The sequence below is a fragment of the Heterocephalus glaber genome, unplaced genomic scaffold (assembly GCF_053883595.1).
Source record: "Heterocephalus glaber isolate CG9 unplaced genomic scaffold, H.glaber_assembly_v1.0 deba00000676, whole genome shotgun sequence".
In the NCBI taxonomy this organism is placed as follows: Eukaryota; Metazoa; Chordata; class Mammalia; order Rodentia; family Bathyergidae; genus Heterocephalus; species Heterocephalus glaber.
Genome location: NW_028258156.1, coordinates 21,497,435 through 21,519,712, shown reverse-complemented (window position 1 = coordinate 21,519,712; position 22,278 = coordinate 21,497,435). Strand labels below are relative to the sequence as shown.

The 22,278-nt window shown below is 38.8% G+C and overlaps 1 protein-coding gene across 2 annotated transcripts in view; it reads left to right on the top strand.

Annotated features, from left to right (window-relative positions):
- Slc26a4 (solute carrier family 26 member 4) overlaps window positions 1-11,434 on the top strand; it is a 50,852-nt gene extending 39,418 nt beyond the window's left edge. For both annotated transcript variants that reach the window (XM_004839657.3, XM_087206719.1), the window contains 6 exons: window positions 702-797; window positions 1,596-1,826; window positions 3,575-3,629; window positions 4,611-4,756; window positions 8,652-8,735; window positions 10,266-11,434. In XM_004839657.3, the coding sequence (XP_004839714.1) occupies window positions 702-797; window positions 1,596-1,826; window positions 3,575-3,629; window positions 4,611-4,756; window positions 8,652-8,735; window positions 10,266-10,289 (636 nt within the window). In that variant the 3' untranslated portion in view covers window positions 10,290-11,434. The remainder of the gene's footprint in view (window positions 1-701; window positions 798-1,595; window positions 1,827-3,574; window positions 3,630-4,610; window positions 4,757-8,651; window positions 8,736-10,265) is intronic.
- Window positions 11,435-22,278: the final 10,844 nt, after the last annotated feature.

Here is a 22,278-nt window from a genome sequence, read left to right as displayed (position 1 = left end):
GCACGCAGGAGAAAGCAGCTGCTCTCTGAGAAGCCGCACGGTGCAGAACAATGCCACTGTTCTAAGCACTTTTATTTGAAAAAAAGTTATGTTCATTAAAAAAATTTTTTTCTGCTGACATGTACTAGGTTTATTGCGGTCATTTTAAATTAACACTTTTAAGTGCGGAGGAGAAGTTCACTGAAGGGAGAGGTCCACGTTAGCTGGCGGGAGTTTGGGGACCGAGAGCTGGGACAAAGTCTTGGAAGAGGGACCCTGACCCCGCGGAATAAAAAGCATGGGCGGAACATGGAAGTTGGACGTTCTCGCCCTGTCACCCACCCTTCGATCGATCAGTGTTCTCTCAAGTGAGTTCCAAGGCAAACTGGTTCAGGGGAATGCGTACACATTTTGCAGTAACAGAGGGCTCTGTTATGCCAAGGAAATACAGCAGACGGACTTAAAGCTCGAGGTTGTTTTTGGCTGTTTTGTCTTGCACTGTCTTGAGCTTTTAACAACGTATCGTCTTTCCCGAGTCTGCCGGTGGAGAGGGGTCCACACCATCGGATCTCAATTTCTTTACCAGCGGATCTTAATTTCTTTTCCAGCAAGGTCTCGAGGAATATTATCTACTGGGAAATAACCGTTCAGGTAGCAGTTGGCGTTAGTGAACAGTAGGAAGCAGACATACATTTTAAGTAACTTGACATCTTTTCCCCAAGGTTGGATTTGATGCCATTCGAGTGTATAACAAGAGGCTGAAAGCACTGAGGAGAATACAGAAACTCATCACAAAAGGGCAATTAAAGGCAACAAAGGTGAGGTAACAGCTTTCTCTCCCCCCTTCGAATTCTTTCCTTTCTCTGATGAACACAGATGTGGTCTAAAATTAAATCTGTCCCCTTTGGTATCCAGACGTGTACCAACAGATGACATACACATGTCAGAGAATGGCTGAGCTAGCTGTTCCTGGTAAAATGAAATCAGTGTTGCTCCCTGGACACACAGGGTGTGAATTTCCCCCCATAATGAATAGGGTCTGCATTGTTGTTAAACCTTATTTTTACTGGAAGTACGAAGTCAATGCCAGACATTACAATGGAAGGCAGTAAGTTCATAAATTCTTAAGAGCTATTAACCTTTATTCAGATTCTCCTACCAGTAAGTATAACTCTTGGCAAATTTCCACAATCTTCCAGAAGTCGGGTTTCTTGGCTCTCCTATCTCCCTTTTTTCTTCCTAGAGAACATCAAATTTTGGGCCAAGGTATAACCCATTTGCGTGAGTGCAGAAGTGGGGATCAGACCCAAAGCCTCACACATTTGAGACAAGCATGCTACCATTGAGTGACATCTCCAGCCCTTCCTTTTATTTTGAGGTGGTCTCACTAAGGCTGGCCTGGAAGTTGCAATCCTCTTGCCTTAGCCTCCTGAATAGCTGGAATTACAGGCGTGTGTCACCAGGTCTGACTAAAACTCATTCCTTAAACATTCATCCCCCTGATGTTTTTGCTTACCAAGGAACAATGGATGTAGGCTTTTTAAATAGTTGGAGATGAATGACCAAAAGACATTTCAATCACTGGCAATTAAGTTGGCAGTGTTTTCTTTTTTTAGAATGGCATCATAAGTGATGCTGGTTCATCGAATAATGCTTTTGAGCCTGATGAAGACATTGAAGATCCACAAGAACTTGATATACCAACCAAGGAAATTGAGTTTCAAGTGGACTGGAACGCGGACCTTCCAGTCAAAGTGAATGTTCCCAAAGTGCCAATCCATAGCCTCGTGCTTGACTGTGGAGCTATCTCTTTCTTGGATGTTGTTGGAGTGAGGTCTTTGCGCATGGTAAGCTTTCAGCTTTTTGAACTGCAGAATTGGAGCCGTGGTACTAGCAGAACGGTATAGGTTGCCCAGTTCTGCCAAAGGATGACGTATGGGCTGTGGAGCCAGACTATCTGAGGTGATTCCTGGCTCCACCACTTACTAGCAGTCTGACTGTGACCAAGTTGCTTAATCTGTCTGTGTCTTAATTTCTTCATTTGTAACAGAGATGATGGTGGCATTTACTTCACAGAAGTGTCATGAAGATTAAGTAAGCTAATAAATACAAGGAGTTTAGAAGAATATCTGATACATGAACACTGTTAGTAAATATTAACATTGTTTTATTTTTCTGAGAATGTAAATGGAATATGAAAAGGAAAAATGGCAGACTTTTGTTAAGTGTTTTATTCAACGGAGAACAGCAGCAGGATAAGGAACACCAAGAACATGGTAGGACTGGGAAAGCCAGACATTAAGAGATTAGAGCAGGCTGCAGGTTACTTATCTAGGAAGTCAAAGCAAGAGTTGAGGAGCATGCAGGGAGGAAACATTCATCAGAAAGCATTTATGCAAGGTCCAGTTCATTATTCCTTCAACAAATAGATGTTAAATGCCTAATGTGTGCTAAATACTCTGCAAAGCACAAGAGACTAGTGATGAGTGAGTAGTCATAGTTTCTATCCTCATGAGACTAAGGAGTCTACAGGGGAAGGCAAATATTAAGTAATCTTAAGTGCTAAGTGCTTCAAAGCAGATTTTAAATAGGGTATCATCTCATGCACGAAATTTAGGTGGAGCTTCAGGTAGGTATCATGAGAGTCAGGCAGAAAAGGAAGTAGGCTAAGGCACCAACGATCAGATGTAATCATATGAAACAGACTTCTACGTGAGGGTTAGCCTCGTTGGGGGGTTCCTGGCTGGCTAAGGGGAAGAAATGATGGAGGGTGTGGGTAAGAATGTGAGAATGTGCGGGCAGGGCTCTGTTCTCTTAGAAGATTTGGTATTAACATTGGAAAACTCTTGTCCTTGTTGTGCATTTCACTCTCGGCCTTGGCTCAGATCCGTTGTACACTGTTACTGGCCAACACATTTATTGACGACTTTTACAGAACCTTAACATATTTAATGCCAGAACACTTCCACACTTGCTTTCAAATATTATGACAATTATTTATTATTATCCATAGGTCCGGTATCCTTTTTAAAATTAAACTTTCAATGATCACTGTGAATTACATGTAGTTATAAGAAATATCAGAGAGATTCTGTGTAAGTTGGCCCCACTTTCTCCCAATAGTAACATCTTACAAAACTATTGCACAAAATTATAATCAGGATACTAACATTGATACATTCAAAATCGAGACCTCCATGTTTAGGTGTTTTCACATTCTGACTGTGGTGGTCATGTCCACACTCATCTCTCTTCCACTCAGATGGAAACGCATGCTTTTTGCTGTTATCAGCAGGGGCTACATTAGGAAGCTTCTGTACTTTTCTTCCTTCCGCAAGTATTTAGTGAGCATTTCTGTATTAGAGTGCTGTGCTCCTGAACAGTGGATACTGTTATCTCTTGAGATATGGTCTTTTCATATTTAAATATATCGCTGTAAGCTGAAAACCTCTATGGTTTTTCCAATAATGAACTTCCCTCAAAGTCTTGATTAGCCGTGAAAGTGCTGACATTTCTCTTGAGCAAGTACCCGAATTTGACTGAATTATGGACACAGAAAGTTACTCATTGTAACTTTCTCCTTTTTTATTTTTAGATTGTTAAAGAATTCCAAAGAATTGATGTGAATGTGTACTTTGCATCACTTCAAGGTAAATGGATATACATACCTAAGACTTTTTCCTAAGCCCTTTGTTTTTGTATTGTGGTAAATAATGTATAAGAAAATTTGCCATTTTAGTCACTTTTAAATGTATCATTAATCAGTAGCATTAATTATATTCACATTTATTATCTATTTCCAAAACTTTTCATCAGAAAAGTACCAAACAGAAAATTGCAGAGCATTTTGAACCCAGAAAGATGTTACTTTTGATTACCACCACATAGCTGGTAGTTATAATGGTACTACCGCATAGCTGGTTAATCTGAGAGTGGAGCAAGATCAACGGGGTGGGGAGAGGATGTTATGGGGAGAGCAGAGCTGGAGGACTTAGATCCGCTGGAGCAAGAGGACTGGTAAGAGTGTGAGTTTTTGTGTCTGGCTGTATATGTGGGTAGGAAAATGTTAGTGCTTATCTTGAGTTCTCTACAAGCAGAGCCTGGGGTGGGGATTCTTACACAAATGATTGAAGGAGCAAGGGAGGCAGGATAGGGCAGGTGGATAAGCTGATCCGAAGACATGATTTCAGAAGTGCAGCCTTGATGACACAAGGAGCCCCAAAGCAGGAGGAGCGCCAGAGGGTTATGCCATCTTAAGGGGTTCTGCTTTGTGTCCCCCTTATTATCAGTCAATGCATGCAAGCTCCCCCCCTCCCCCACCTCTTTGGGTAAGACAGCACCCACTGGTCAAGGTAAATTCTGCAGAGAAGTGCACAACTATGAACTACGAGCTGCCAGGTTTACAGTAGCTGGGGGATGGGTACAGTGACTTGGCAAAAGGGACATGTTTAGGCACCAAGGCCATCTACAAGCAATTATGAGATAATCAATTTGTGTGCTCCTGGAAAAGAAAGTCAGTTTAGAGCAGATCACATTTTGGAAATGGGGAGGGGGTTCTACAAAAACTTAGTAAAAGGTTTATGTTACAAAAATAACTTTCGCTAGAGCTAAATATTATCTTTGTTTTGCAGATCATGTTATCAAACAGATGGAGCAATGTGGTTTCTTTGATGATAACAGTAGAAAGGACATATTCTTTTTGACTATTCATGATGCCATACTTTATCTACAGAATCAGGTTAAAGCCCAAGAAGGTCAAGATTCCATTTTAGAAACGGTAAATATTTAACTTTTCTACATCTGTATCTTTCCTGGAATATTAGGATTTCTATAAATGGCAAAAGTTTCATGCATCTAGTTTGGTTCTTAAGGCCATATGCATAACCTCTCAGAGCCTCAATCTTTCATCAAAGGAATGGGGGTAAAAACATTTAATTTGCTGGGGAGATGTGAGGGCTAAATGACAGAGGTTGTAGGACAGTACCTGGTAGTGTCTAATACATAGTAGTCCTATAGCATGGGGGTTTACTAATAAAAATGGGCATTACCTATAATGCCATTTTTTTTCCCCAAATTTATTTTTTATTAGTACATGTTTGCAGTACCTGATAACACTCCTTATGGGGAGTTGGCACATGTACATAATACATCTCAATTCTTGTTTCATAGCCTTCCTCTCTCCTCTGTTCCCCCTTCTCCCATCTCTTGGCCCTCTTCCTTCCCATTTGCAAGAGATCTATCTCCTGTTTCCTATTATCTGTCTTTTGTTTTGGTATATATTTATATTTTGGATTTCTTACATAAGAGAACCAGGTTAAAACCCACATAAGAGAACCAGGTTAACGCTTTTGTGTCTTACTTATTTCAGTTACATTATAGTCTCAAAATGCGTCCATTTTCCTACACATGGATCAAGTTTATCTTCTATATAGCATAGTACTCCATTGTGTATAAATACCATTTTCTTCATCCATTCATTTGTTGATGGGTATATGGGCTACTTCCAGGATTTAGCTATTAGGAATTATGCTGTTATAAACATAAGTATGCAAGCATCACTGTAAACCCTTTCAGGAAAATACCTATAAGGAGAATAGGTAGGTCAAAGGGAATTTCTAGTTTTAGATTTTTGAGGAATATTCATACTGATTTCCATAACAGGTGTACTAGTTTACATTTCTACCAACTGTGTAGAAGGGTTCCTTTTTCTCCACAGCCTCACCAACATTTATTATTTGATTTCTTGATGACAGCCATTATTTCTGGAGTAAGACAGAATCTGAGTGTTGTTTTAATTTGCATTTCTGTAATGGCCAGAGATGTTAAAACATTTTTTTCATGTACTTATTGCCATTTGTACATTTGTACATCTTGTACATCTTCTGAGAAGTATCCATTTCAGTTGCCCATTTTTTGACTGGGTCTTTTATTTTGGAGAGGTCTAATTTTTTTGAGTTCTTTATATATTCTAGGTATTAGTCCTCAGAGGAATAGCTGGCAAAAAGTTTTCCCCATTGTGTAGGTTGTCTCTTTAATCTGTTGGTTGTTTTCTTTGCTGTGCAGAAGCTTTTTAATTTGATATGATTCCATTTTTTGATTTTCAATGTTATTTCTTATAGAACTGGGGTTCTGTTCAGAAAGTCTTTGCCTATCCCCATGTCTTCAAGCATTTTACTTATTTTATCTTCTAGCAGATTGTTTCTGTTTTTACATTTAGATCCTTGATCCATTTTGATTTTAGTTTAATATATGGTGAGATATATGGGTCTAGATTCAATCTTCTGCATGTGGATAGCCAGTTTTCCCAGCAGCATTTATTAAAGAGGCTAGCTTTCCTCCAGTGTGTGTCTTTGGCCCCTTTGTCAATAATCAGATAGCTGAATGTGTTGGGGTTATTTCTGCATCCTTTCTTAAGATCAGTTGATCCATGTGTCTACTTTTGTGCCAGTCCTATGCTGTTTTTTTTTTTTTGGTACTGGGAATTGAAGTCAGGTCCTTGTGCTTGCGAGGCAGGCGGCAGAACCACTGAGCTAAATCCTCAGCCCTCCTATGCTGTTTTTATCACTGTAGCTTTGTTATAATGCCACTTTAGAAGATAGCATTTTCTGTGATTTGTGTACATAAATGCAACAGAAATTTCAGCCATCTGGAAACCCCTGAATTATATATAAATTTCTTTAAATAGGATGCATCAGGCCATAAGTGGTCTTGAAAAAAGGAAAAAAATAATTAAAACCATAAATTAAGCAAGGGTTAACTTTCTCTCTCAAAGTAGACCTTACATTCCTCTAGATTTGTCAGTTCTCCATCAGATCTGGAGAGGTAAACATTCTGGGTGGGCTCACTGCCTAGGTCTCCTGGCAGGCATGGAACAAGAACCTCATTTCTCAATCATCCTGTCACAGTGAACTGGGGGAACTAAAACAAATACCTACAAAAAATAAGTCTAGTGACATGCATGCATTTAATTGCTTCTCATTTTTCTCAACTTAGGATAAACATCTTTACTGTAGGAAGTCAATATCTGAAGTAAAATTAATTTAGAAAACAATATTACATTATGTTTTTTCAGCTTCTGTTAGTGGACAGGTTGCTCTGCTTAAGTGTTTCTGGGGGAAAAAAAAGTAGTAAAACCACAGATACAAAACCAGCTACATGTAAGTTGCTCATCTTTGAAAACTCAAACCTTTTTCTATCCAACTTGAAACTCTCTAGCCCATAGGTAAAAACAAAGCAAAATAAAGAAATACAATTAATTTCCATCCAATTCAAGATCACGTATCTAAAAAAAGACCCCATATTAAACATAAAAGAAAACTAATGTATCAAGTTCTTTCTCAACATGAAAATAGTTTTGTTTTTTTACCACCCAACTCTATCTAAAATCTTAGCCCATTTATGTGACAAAACCCACTGGCCAAAAGTGCACCCCTCATGGTAGACTCCATGGTGTTTGTAATCAGGGAGATGTTCTGAGTGGCTGGGATGGAGTTTTTGTTTGCTTGATTTGTTTTCATTCCTGAATGTTACGGTGAATATAAATAGATTCTTGCATTATGTACTTTCAAGTTCACTGAAGAGTGGGCTGATCATTACTGACAGCCTGTGAGATCTTACCCTTCTATGTCTCTTCAGGGTCTAGCACAGAGCCCCTCTACATAGTAGAGTTATGGAAAATGACAGCCTCTCCTGTGGCACTTTATTTTTCTTTAGGAATTATGTGTATTAAGAATACTGGAGGGCCGGGGATTTAGCTCAGTGGTTTTGCCACCTGCTGCGCAAGCGCAAGGACCCGAGTTCAATCCCCGGTACCAAAAAAAAAAAAAAGAATACTGGCGATGCAGAGATAATGACTGACACTTTCCCTATCCTTTGTTCTCCCATCGTAAGGACCGTCCCAACTTGTGGTTACACTTAACTCTACCTTTCCTATCACTTTATGGCCATTTTCACAGGAACTTAATCCTCTATTAATTTCCACACTAACCAAGAGAATTGGGATATTTGTGACATGAAAAATAGCAAAATACCAATTCAAATCATTAACTACTATACAGTTGTATACTAATGTACACTTTAGTATATATTTGGAGTTGGTTTGGAAATGTCCTTTTTCATGCCTGAGACAAAGCCCTGATTGTTGGTCTCCTCTGTATAGAAGATTAAATCACACAGTACTCCTACAAAGCAGAACTTTCCTGAACTAGCTTGGGCTATAGACATTGGTTTCTATCTCCAATAAAATTAATCTCCATACAATTCAAGTTGAGACTGTTTACCGTCCTCAGTCACAAACCTGCGCTGTGCATTCACTGCATGCTCAATGTTATACTAAGTGTTCTTAGCTCAGACACTGAAAGAGAAGCACTACTGAGTGCTCAACCATCTAGGCAGAGGATCCCTTGTTGAAAGGCACACACTTCAGAGGCTGGGGAAGAGAGTAGAAAAGGAGTTCAGACAATGAAGAACTGTAGTAGTTCACATTTGTATGTGAAAAATGGTACAGGGAAAATTCTAAGTTGGGGAATATAAAAGAATAAGAAGGCTGAAGAGGATTCTGAATTCTGCAGATTACAGAAGCACCAGCAAAGCTTCAAATCATATTTAGTGAAGTATGAGGTAGACTGATGCTATTATATTTCTAATAAATACCGTATGCTCTCTTTGTCAAGATCACCCTCATGCAAGACTGCAAAGATCCTCTTGAATTAATGGAAGGAAAGATGGCTCAGGAAGAACTTGATGTCCAGGAAGAGGTATAATCACAATTTTCTCCTCAAGAAAATAACATGGATTAAATCTTGAGTAAATCGAGTAATACAGTAGTGAATGTGTCTGATTAAGAACTATTCAGACAAAATAATTCCAAAAAATATGGAAAGGATGGTTTCACAGGAGGGGAAAATGGAAAATAAGATTTCTCCCTTGAAGACATTAAGTATTTGGGGACCTCTGTCTCAGGTGTATGGAGATGACCAGTGACTGGCAGCAGCCAGTGCACTGGTCCTGATTATACCTAACCCAATGCAGATTTCTCTTCTAGAAATTTTAAGGCCATGGGACAGGGAAAAGTTAAAGAGAGGGTATTTCTAACCCACCAATTTCATAAGCTTCAGGAACAGTATGAGGAATAGCCACTTTATAATCTTTCTTCTTCTGATAATGGCCTCAAAGAAATATCCCTTCACCTGAAGCTGATTTCTATGTATTTTAGATGCTCTTCTGTCAGCACATTATTCCTAGGAAACTTGACTGAACTTGTAGTATCTGAGTAAACTTTGTGACTTCATCCCTGAGTAAAATGGGAACAAGTGAAGATCACAGAGTTTTAAAGTTGAGCAGCTCCAGGTGGGACAGACCTATAATCCCAGCACTCAGGAGGATCACCAAGAGTTTGAGGCCGGCCTGGGCTATGTAGTGAGTTCAAGGCCAGCCTAAACTACAGAGTGAGACTCTGTCTCACAAAACCAAAAAAGAAAAAAAAGTTGAAATATTTCTTAGAAATTACATAGTATAACGTACTAACCCATGCAGAAAGCCCTCCATTTAACTTTTGGGTGAAGATTGCAGACATTGGCAACTACTGACTTCTCATATAAATTTCTATAATTAGTTTTTGACCCAAATGAAATATTACATGCATTTCTGCTAGATTGTATCTTAATGGTTTATTTTGTATTCCGAAGCCATCATCTAGCATATTTACTCCTGAACCCAACCTGTTCATAGGCAAATCTGAAAAGCATTACTACTGTGCCTATTTCCAGGTCCCAGTAAAAATGTTAAAAGAATAGCATTCAAACTTCTACATTAAAATAAGGCAGTAGAGGCATGCAGAGAATTCCGTAGGGCCTCTAGAGGCAGTGAAGGAGTATAGTACAGTGGTTTCATGGACTTTGGAACCAAACAGACTTGGGGACTAGTCCTAATTCTGCTACTTACTGGCTGTACAACACAGAGCAAATTACTTACCCTTCCTTCATTTTAGCATCTGGGTTTAAAATGGAAATAATATCACAAAGTTGTGAAAATTAAAGAATGCATGTGAAATAACAACAGTGTCTTTTACATAGTAAGTGCTCAATGAATAGTGATTATTGCTTTTAGGTGAATCCAATTAAGGTATGATGAGGGTCAAAATTAAGTTTTTAATCCCTGCTTTTATTGTGCTGATATACACCTAAGATGAGTAAAAGCAAGAAACCTGTGTTATAGAACATTTTAAAAATCCAGACCTAAGGAGACGTGAGTTGCACTGACACCCTGACTTCCCTTTGTTTCCACAGGCCATGCGTAGCCTGGCTTCCTGAAAGTGGACTCAGGAGGTCACTGCAAGCAAGCAGTGCGAGACAGAACTGACCTGCTGATGACACCCTAGGCAAACATTTTCTGCATTGACTACTTCTTTGGACTTGAAATGCTCATTCTTTTTCTATTACATTTTTAAATCTCTGAGTTTTTACACATCTTAATCATTGAACAAAAAAGCATTAAGATTATTTTCATGCTTTATTTATAAAATCAACAGCTTACCTCTAAAATATGCAAAATGGTGAAGAGAATTACCCAGGCAAATTAGCAAGGTCCAGGATGTGCTGCTGTTATAATATGCTGCTGGTCCCCCAGAGGCAGATTTGCTAACTGTGCCCCCAGGTACTGGGCTATCTCTGTTCAGATGGAAGACGCTCTGACCTGATGGCCTCCACAGACAGTTGAGCTGGAAGGACTCATCACAGGAAAAATCAGTCTCTGACAGACTCGCTATCCACATTTAATGAATGCTGAAATACAGTTATTAATGCACTTACCAATAAAAGCCTTAAGTCACTTTTGGTAAAAAAGCCAGTTTTAAGAATGAAAGTTTAGTTAATACGTAATAATGAAGTGTTGTGCCAGCCATAGTGGTACAGGCCTATAATCTCAATACTCTGGGAGGCTGAGGCAGGAGGCAATAGCCAGTGAGACCCCGTCTCAAAATAATGAAGTGTTGTTATATGTGACCAGATGTATAACCAGAATTCAGGATCTCTTTGATGCTGGCAATGGTTCACTTAAAAGCTATATAGAACCTGGCTATTTTAAAAAACATTGATGCAGACAAGTGAAGCAGGTAAGAAAATTTTCATAGTTTATAGAAATAAAATTTCAATGTGATAATCATGGATCACAATTAAAAGAAAATACAACAGACTAGCTGGAAAACGCAGTTTAAATTTATCTTAGTTTTACAGAAATGATCATTGTGTGAAGGTATGTATATATAGGTATAGTCTATTTAACATCTAACATGAAAACTGCTATTTTAAGCAAAAACAATTTCCATATGGGACCAAGGGTGAAGAAAATGAGCTTATATGTTTCTCTAAATATTTAGCAGTATTGGGCCAGGGATTTAGCTCAGTGGTTACGCTGCCTGTCTTGAAAGCGCAAGGTCCCGAGTTCGCTACCTGGTACCAAAAAAAAAAAAAAGAAAATTTTTTTTCGGGACTTTGCACTTGTGAGGCAGGCAGCGGTGGCACCCCTGAGCTAAATCCCCAGCCCAATAATTTTTAACTGAATTCTGACTTTTAAAAAAAAAATCTAAAAAATATTCTATAGTCGTCTATATTTAAAATAAATTTTTAAAGACAAAACATTCTAAATGAACTTAATATCAAGAGAAAAATTTGGTTTGGAATATACACATTGGAAATATATACTTATAGAAATCATATTTTAAGCCAGAACATTTAATTTTATACCTTATCTTTATTTAATCTTTTCTGAGTGCCAACAATTTCTAGGTATTTTGTAATATATATATTTTGGTCATGTGGACTATTCCCATATATTTTACATAAAGTTGTACTTTATTTCTAGAGAAAAATAAGTACCCAGGTCCTTAGTTGAAACAATGTCTTGCTTTATTGAGAACAGTATGTCCCTTTGGCACAGGTGTGTGAAATCCTGAAATGTACCTGGCTATCTGAGGCTAGAATGTCTTATTTCTGGTTTCTTCTTAAACATAATCAGAAACTATGTGTCTACATCTGAAAGAAGATAAGCAGTGATTGTATCAAATTAGTTGATGCTGAATTTTGGTTGTATCTGGTCATGGGACAACCAGGATTATAATGCCATTTCATTTTCATAGTGATACCTTTTTTTTTTTTGGTACTGGGGATCAAACTTGGGACCTTGTGCTTGTGAGGCAGGCAGCGGAACCACTGAGCTAAATCTCCGGCCCCATGATACCTATTTATAATGCCAACAGATCATATCTTTAAAGAGTGAATGTAATAGTCTTATAGAAAGTGGATGAATACCTCTGTTCAAGATAGGAAATATGCACTGTTCCTTTTTTAAAATTAAAATACCAAAGTTCCCTCTTACAATGAGCTACAGCTTTATAAAATCTTGAGTCCATTTGTGACTACAGAAGACCACAGTTTGACTTGTTTCACATGCACACTAGTAATACTATTTCTTGGATATATTTGTGAATAGTAAGTACACTTTTAATTCTGTATCGTTTGTGGAAATTTTACTTGAAATTAAAGCTTTCTTTTGTTAGTTTTTAACCTGTTGGGTAAGGGTCCAGTATTGTATATGAATTTCAATAGCAACTGAAAAAATAAAATCATATAAATGTGGAAATATTTACATATATTTTTAATAAGTGTAAAGTTACCTTTTAAACTATACTTAGATGTGCCCTCTCTGAGAAAAAGTAGTGAATGTATGAAAAAATCTACGTTTCAAGTTTGCCATTACTTTTATCAGTCACCATTTTGATGTACTCTCTATAGGGCCACTTCCATTTGTCTGTACATAATTTTTTGTAGATTTATTACTGTGATAAACAATATTACTCACAAATCTCTCAGTTAAATCTTGTAATTTTTACCCAAATATTTCCAGCTTATTTTATACCATGGTTTTCATTTTAAGCAAACTTTTCATTGTAGCACAAGATGTATATAAAAGGACACAAATCATAATGTATTGCTTGAAGAACTTTCACATAACAGGCATACCCATTAACCCATACCCAAGTCAACAGGCAGAGCATAACCAGCCCCCAGAAGCCCTCCTGTACTCCCTCCCAGTCATTGCTCCAGTGGTAATCACTGTTCTGACTTCTAAAATCTGTGTTTCTAGTGGAAAAAATGAAATTATTTCTTTTCTCTCCTTCTCTCGTGTCTTGTCTTCTTGCAAGGTTATAATGATTTCATCCAAGTTATTGCATACAACATTCATTAATTCTCCCTGTACAGTATTCCATCAAATATTTATCTTATTTGTGGTTATTTGTTTTGTTTACAGTTTTAGGCTTTCACGAATAATGCTATGAACATTCTTGTAAGGATCCTTCCATGTTTCAGAAATATTGGGGGGGTCATGTATCTGGGGCTTATATCTCTAATATGGTAGTCAATGAAATTAGGGTTATTCTCCATCTACATCAGGCTAGCTAAGTGAAGAAAGTTTGATTTCAGTTAGGATAGAGAGGATTTATCATGCAAATAATGAGCAATGTAATACGAGGCACATCAACTCTAATCATATGAACTTTAGCTCCACAAGAAAGCCATATAATGGATAGCAAGAATGGGAGAAAGAGAAAAATAGAAATAGCAAGGGGAGACGGAAAAGGTCAGAGGTATAAAAGAGTGAAAAAGGTGACAGAACCACTGATGAAAAAATAACATTAAGGAAGGAGAGACATAAGAAAGGGAGAATTAATGGAAGAAAAAGTCAAAGACCATAATACAAAATGGAGATAAATATCCAGCATGGACAATGTATCTAAAAGTATAGCTTGATTTAGTATAATTGTCTTACATGTTTTATGGCCTATGTCTAGTTGTTAATCTGTATATATGATAATTAACTTTATAATCACTTATAAAATAAATGAATCTGATGATCACAAAAGGGTGTAGAGGGAATGGGGGAAAAAGAATTGAGATGTGTTATGTACACGCACCAGCTCCCTACGATGAATGTAATCATTATGTAGTGCAAATATCTACTACTACTACTTAGTGACTTAAAAATTTTATTAGTACATGTTTGCAGTACATGATGATTGCATTTATCATGGGGAATTTGTACATGTATATAACATAGTTTAATTCCCTTTTTGTCCCCTCATCCCTCCTTGGTCACTCCAACTCTTGTTCCCCTTCCCATGTGCAAAAGCTCTATTTCCATTTTTTTCAATTCTTTTTAAAAAATCCTTTTCCCCTTTCCTCCATCTATTGTTCCTCTTTCCATTTGAAAAATATCTCCCTACTTCCTATTGTCTATCTTTTATTTTGCCCTTTATTTATATTTTGGGTTTCTCATATAAGAGACACCATGCAATATTTAAACCTGGGTGTCTAGTTCACTTAACATTACAGTCTTTTTTTTTTTTTTTTTGGTACCAGGGATTGAACTCAGTACCTTGCACTTGCGAGGCAGGCGCTGGAACCACTGAGCTAAATCCTGGCCCAACATTAACAGTCTTGAGATGCATCCATTTGCCTACTAATGCCTCAAGTTTATCCTTTATGGATCATGCTCCATTGTGTATAAATACATTTTCTTTATCCATTCATCTGTTGATGGGCATACTGGCTGTTTCCAAGATTTAGCTATTATAAATTTCTCTGCTATAAAAAAGGGTACGAATGTATCACTGTAAAAAATATCTTTAACGCTCTGCCTCAAAATGTGAAAATAAAAAAAGGGATGGGGATGTAGCACAGTGTGAAGGCCCTGAGTTCAATCCCTAGGAGTACAGATAAAAAGTGGCGGTAAGAAAAGAGGTATTAGGAAGAAGTAGAAAGGAATGGTGGAGGAGAGAATTCAGGAGCAGGAAAAGGAAATTCGCACAGAAGGCTGATTTCAGTACAAACATATTCCTTAAGAATTCAGAGAAGCAAGCAACACTTCTCTTTCCCCCATATCTTGAGTTCTTGGTCCCTCTTACCTGGCTTCCCTCCTCTTCCCATGAGTTATCGCCTTATGGTATGCTCTTCAGTTAACTTACATTGTCCCCGCGCCAGGCCCGTCCCATACTGCAACAGAAGCTCCACTAAGGCAGGGTTGTTTTGTTCCTGGCCATATCCCAAACACTTAAAAGAGCGAAGATACATGTTGCATGCTCAATACATACTGCTGGATGACTGAATTAGGCTGCAGTTAGTGGTGCTGGATAAGGCCAACATGGTTTGAGAATGGCAGTCTTCAAAGTATATGACATTCAATGTTTCCTGGGCTTTGGCCCCTGTTCTCTAGCCTCCTTATCTATTGGTTTCTAGAAAAGGGGCTGGGGATTGATTTGGATGGTAAGAGACCCTCTTGTTCAGTGAGTTGAAGACCCTTATAGCCTCTCTACCCATATTGAATAGGGTGACCAAGGTGGCCCATTTTATCCTTTTTTTCAGGAATAGCTTTGAGCCTGGACATGGATATACTGTTTTTTACCTAAGATCTTCCATCTAGCTCCAGACCATTTCCAGTGGACTGTTTTAGATCAAATGCTTCAGTAGGTCTGAGTCTCCTCCACCCTCATTTAAGATAATTATAAATTCACAGGAATTTACAAAGAAATGTACAGCAAGATCCCCAGGCACCTGTCATCCAGTCTTCTCCCTCGTTAACATCCTGCTTAACCACAGCATGAAACAAAAACCAGAAGACTGGTGTGAGTACAAACCACAGAGCTTATTCACATTTCACCAGTGATATGTACACTCATTTGAGTGTGTGCATGTATGGCTCTATACAATTTTATTCCATTTATAGTTTAATAAAAGACTGTCAGAGTTGTTAAGGTTATACTGTCAGTGTAAGACTCCTGAGGGTCCTTTTATGTTTTGTTTTGTCTGGTACCGGGGATCGAACTCGGGACCTTGCGCTTGCGAGGCAGGTGGCGGAATCACTGAGCTAAATCCCTGGCCCTCCTGAGGGTCCTTTTAAAAAAGCATCACAAGTGCAGATAGCCATTACCACATCACACAACCCTGAAACTTAGGGCTAAACAAGGACGCTCCAAGTTGGAGAAGTACCCTTACTATTAAACTTCCTGTGGCCAGGGTAAGTTGAACATTTATTATTCTACTGTAGAACTTGTTTACAATGACTTCCAGTGAGCCCCCAGTGAGAAAATCCTCATCCTCTACAACTTCATTGCTACCTACCACCACCCCAGGCAGGGAGCAGCTCTAGGCTACATAGCAGGAACATCTAAAGGTCACTCTTTAGATGTGAAAGAATGTTTCAAATCCTTGACCAGAGTCTGTTCGGGGAGACCAGACAGGTCATTTTTCAACACATCTGTGAACAGGTGAAACTGTCCAACACCTGAGGATGCTCCTTTTCTCTACATGTTGACCCAAGTAATCAAGCCTACCCTCTTTAGTTACATTCATTTCCTAGTTCATCAATTTGTGGTGAGCCAGCACGGAAGTATCCTTCCCCCTTTCCCTGGTCCACACCATATACAAAAGAAAGAGGCCTAGGATTCCCAGAAGCATTTGGTGAGAAGAAGGCATCTGGAGCACTGGAATACACTTGGGAGCCCATACTCTTTCTTCAGTAAGCTCCCCATTAAGTGGGTCAGGGAAGGAAGTGGCGAGAAATGAGGCTGGAAGGTGGACCGGAGCCAGATAATGAGGGGCCTTGTACACTGGATTAAGGAGCCTGCAATTTATCCTCCAGTCTGCAAAGAGATAAAGGCAAAAAATGGCTGGGTTACATTACCTGGCTAATCCAATCAGCTGATCTTGGTACCCAGAAATAAATTCAAAAGGCAAAATTAAAGTAGAGATGAATGAGGCTTTTGTTTTTTAGTTTCCAAGGAAAGTAAGAGATGAAAGCAGACATACTAGCTTTTATGATTTAGAAATAAAGGGAGTGTTCCACGGATGTGATTTTTATTTCCATAGTTTATGCTTTTAAAATAATTTTACTATTATTTAAAATTATATGAGCCTTACTTTTATTATCAGGAAAGAGATACATGCTATTTTAAAACATGTAAGGCAGAGTAGATACTGATTTGAGATGGTAGGTTAGTACTTCCTTATAAATGTTTCTATGTAAGTCATTCACTGTCTCTTTAAGGTTTTACTTGCTTGTAAAAAAGGAACACTCAGTTCCTAAAACAAAGGACAAAGTGATTGCCTAATATTTCTGTTTAAACCAGTTATTAAGTGTCTGACAAAATACAAAGTATGGCAAAGGAAGGCTCTGTGCTTCCTGACACCTTCTTCCAAAGAAAGGGGTTGAATGTAGGAGCGACACTGCCCTTTCCTCAGCCTGGCTTCTCCATACTGGGTGGCAGACCAGACACAGCCAGTCAGTCACACAGTGTGAGGAGGCTTAGGATAAAGATATACACTCAGGGAAGACATAACACTGAGGCCAAATTTGCCTGCTTAAGCATTTGAGGATACTTTCTTTTTTTGTTTCATCTGCTTCCACCTATTCCCATCCTCACCCCCAAGGCACTAGTTTTTCGACCAGTTTCTCATTCACGCAGCAAATGTTTACTGTGTATCTAATGTATAGCAGACTCAGAACTAGGAGCTGGGTATCCAGTGAATGACAGACAAAAGACACAGAATCTGTTCCAATGAAACTTGTAGTTTAATGTGGGAAACAATTAATAAAGAAGTAAACATAACAATAAATATATAGTTGTTCTTCTGTAGACACAGAGGATTGGTTCCAGGATCTTCATAGATAAGCAAAATCTATAGATGCTCAAGTCCCTTATACAAAATGGCACAGTATTTGCATGTAACCTACACACATGCTCCTGTATATTTTAAATCATCTCTACACTAACTATAATACCTAATGTAATACCATGTAAATAGTTGTCATACTATATTAAGAAATAACAAATAAAATATTCAAATGGGAAGGGGAACAAGGGAGGGGAGAGGGGGGAAAAGAAGAAAAAATGGAAACAAAGCTTTTGTAAATAAGGAGTAGAAGAGGGGTTGAAGGGAGGGGAGGGGGTTTGGGGCAAAAAAGAAGAATCAAGATATATCATGCATGGGTGCAAATTCCCTATGATGAATGCGATCACTATGTACATCTAAAATGTACCAATGAAAAATAGTAACAAGAAAATATCTATGTATATTCAGTACAGATGTAATTATTTTCAAATATTTTAAAATTGACATAACTTACATATTTGTGGGGTATGGTGCTATATTTCAACACACATACACAATGTGCAGTGATCAGATCGGTAATTGGGATATCCATCAGCTCAGACCTTAGTTATTTCTTTGTGTTGGAAACATTCAGAATCTTTTCTACTAGCTATTCTGAAATATACAATGAATGCCAACCAGTTACCTGTGCTGTATAAATGTTTTCACGTATTTCCCATCTGTGGTTGGTTAAACCTGTGGATGCAGAACCCATGGAGAGGGCTGACTGTATAGTAGCTCCTTTGGCACAGGCTTTGAAAGTAACACATGGAAGGCAGTTATAGATCATAACAAGCATGAGAGGACTATGCACACTCCCGGAGATCCTATTTATGGAAAGAATTAGCAAATACAGACACAGTAAAATTTTTTCAAGCACACAGGACAGCATAGGTTGTGGAGGCAGAAAAGATCAAACAGGAGGGGTGTTATCCAGGTCCTGAAAAATCAGCAGGACTAGAGCGTGAGGCAAGAAAAGGAAGGCGAGACAGCCAAGGCAGGGCCCTCATCATCTAAAAGTTTGTAACGGGAAGGCACCGAAAGCTTTCAACTGGGAAAACATGGTCAGATGTGCATTTTAAAGAATCACCCGGAGAGAAATTCAGACTTGTTTCTATGTGCAGAGCATATTCCCAAAGAATGCACAAGGGACCGGTCATATTGGTTGCCTACAAGAATTAACAGGGTGGCTAGGGGACAGAGGAAGGGGGCAGAATTTCTACTGTAGACCCTCTAATAATGTCTGATTCTGTAACATGGGAAGGTTTACATATCCCAAGGTTGGAAGTAGGAATAGAAAGAAAGCTCCTGCAGATGTTTATAATGTATTTGAGACATGCTTAGGAAAATGTAGCAATCAGACTGAGGGGAGAGGAAGAGGGAAGAATTAGGATGTTCCCACCCTGTTTTAGGCTCCTGGATTAAGCAACTAAGTGCAAGGTGATAATTACTGAAACTGGGGAGAGTTAATAAGGACAGTTTGGGGTACTGACAACTCCAGAATTTCTATTTAGAGAAGCTTAGGGGTAGGCAGCTAGCTGCAAGTAGAGGTTGAAAGAGATCTGTCTTAAATATGTATTTGCATAGCATTTACATTACTCAGAACATGTTTGATTACACTGTAGTAACCTAACACACACACACACACAAATGGATCTCAGAACTAAAAAAACCTCAGTGACTTATACAACAAAGCGTTTTTTCTTCCCTTGCTTTAAAGTTTGCTGCAGGTCCAAGTGACTCTTGGGGCAATTTTTTCCACATGATGGCTTAACATTCCAGGCTGTTTTGATCTGAGGCATCTATATTTCAACACATAATCACCTTGGTACAAAAGGCAAACTGGAGGGATGGCAGCTTTAAACTGTTCTGCCCAGAAGGAACATGCAACCTTCATATCTCAGTGGCCAAAGTAAAGGAGGTGGATACATATAATCCTTCCAAATGTCCAGGAAAGGAAGAATTAAATACTGGTGAGCACAAATAATGCCTAGGTGACCGTTTTCCATGTACCGAAGAACAGGGTGGTTATGAGAGGTGGTAACTGGGCGTGTCCACTGTTTAGCGCTGTGTCTTGTGTGTGGGAAGACTCACAGGTCCCCAGTTTGGACACATGAAACTCAAGATGCCTTCACCCAAGTGTAGGTGTTAAATAAGCCACTACACCAGAAAAAGTCAGAAGACAGAAAAGCACTGGAGATATAAATTTAGATTAAAAAAATATGTGGAGTTGGACAAAAGAGAGTAAAGTCTAGAGATTCTAGGCTGGTATGATTCTAGGCTATGGATGAGGTTATTGAAAGGGAATGTTTAGGATTATTAAAAGAGAGCTGTGGACATAGCCCTTCAGATCAGCAAAATTACAGGTGATCTGGAAAGAAGATGGAGAAGGAACAAGCAGGGGTGGAATAAGAGAATCAAGAGTGACATTATTAAAACTAGGGGAAAAGAGCTTTAAAGGTATGTGTCTTCGCTCTTATCAAAGTGAACCTCTCTACTTGCACAAGGGATTCCCTCCCCTCTGTGTCTCAATTCTTTCTCTACTGAACTGTATCTGCTAGTGACATCTCCCATCTTATAAAACAAGACCCACCTCTTCCCTGTATCTAACCATCATCTAATCACAAAGCTCTACACACATGAGGGTATCCTTTCAGTTCTTCCAGGGTTCCACGCTTTGCAGCACCTTTGGACTTAACTCTTCCCTCCTCCTAGTCCCCTAGCCCCACCCCCACATTTTTCTAAAGGTTTATTCTTTCTCATCTTTCAGGTCTCATCTCAACTCTTGTCTTCCCAAGAGGGGTTCCTGTGCCATCTGGGATTTATATAACACTGTTTCCTCTAACCCCTTCATAGCATTTACAATTGTTTGAAATTACTGTTTAAGTGTTTAGATATATATCTTTGTTACAAAGAATCCACTTGTCAAAACAGGCTTTTGAAAGGAAAGTTTATTCTGGTTAACAGGGACTAAAAATCAGATTCTGGCAGATAGCAGGAAAAAGTGGAGTTTATCACATCTGTGTGTGGATGGGCTGACATTGGGAGAGAGAGAGAGAGATATCAGCAACTAACTGGGAAAGAAATTAGGCTTATATGGGTGTTGAAGGGGCTAAGGGATCTGGGGTGAAATATTTATGACTTGGATGCCCAAGGACGGTCTGCTCAGGTGTGTAGACAATTACTGGACTTCTCAGCGCCAGGGCAGTTGTATACTTTGTTTTGAGTCCATTTGCCCTATTTACCGAGAAGCTGCTGTTGTTTGCTAAAAGCAGCCTGTTTGCTTTGTTCTGTTGGTTTAGGCCAGGGCTGACAATTTTCAGTTTCATCCTACTAGAAAGTAAGCTGCAAGGGAATGATAAGGAAAACTTGTTTGGGGCTGGAAGATGAAGACTGAGAAACTTAAGAAGTGGCCATTTCCTCCCAAAGAGTCACCTTTTCAGGAATTTTAAGATAGTATGTAGATATGAGAGTTGTCAATACATTGGCAAAAATAACACTAGAGTAAGAATCCTGAAATCAGGACTATGACCAAAGCAGAGCAGTCCCAGCGAGGGGCCTTTGCAACCGCTTGCAGCCTTGTTCCGGCCCCAGGCCAGACATAAAACTGGCTCAACCCTGGGGCAACACTTCATCTACCTGTACCTCACCACATCAAATGCACTGAACACAGAAATGACTGAACAAAGAAGGGTCTGGGAAGACAAGAGCTGCCTAAAATCTTTTGTTTTCAGCAGGGTCCTTCTCCAAAAGAAAACTCTTAGCTCTACCACACTTGGGTACAGAATTTGAGCTTGAAGGGTCTGGGAATCACAAAACAGAATCTGTTTGTCTTGAAAGACATGATTTAGGTAATTGTTATGGATTAAATGCTTAGTGTGGGGGCCATATTTCTATCTATAAATGTATACTGCATTGTTACTGCTGCAGTTTTGTGTTTTCTGGAGTTCCAAACTTCTAATGAAGGACCTTATATAAAGGATATCTTATTTTACTGTGGCTGGTGCCACCTACTGGGCATAATCTCAAAAGGTTTGAATCTAAAATTTTTATCTACCTTGGTAAGGTGATAATGAAGATGAAGACAAACTTAACATTAATTAAGTACTTACGTTTTGTTTGGCATTGTGTTAGGTGTAATGTTACTTTACTTAAATCCATTGGCTAATTTAATCTCTAAAACAACACTACAGGTAGGAAGAACTCATTTTACAGAGAATGGAAATAAAGACAAGAGAAGAAATGGTTAAGTGAGTCATTTAAGGATACAGTACTTAGGAAGAAATCGCAGAGCTAAAATTCCAGAGCACAACCTTTACCATACTAAAACACCAAGTCTAACTAAAGCAACCAGTACCATGTGTTTGTGTATTGGGCAGTGAGTGGATATTGTTGGTGTGGTTTAGCACCCTGGAGATGGCTGGAAAAGACCTAAGCACTAACAGGTTCTATGGAAGCAACTTGGTTGTCCCCTGGGACATTAAGAAGGGGCTAAGAAAAGTCCTGCAACAAACCTGGGTAGATAAGATTCATTCTTAATTCCTCTGGTGCCTTAGGCAAGGGTGAAGGCCAGCTAGGTCATTCTTTTTATGGTCTC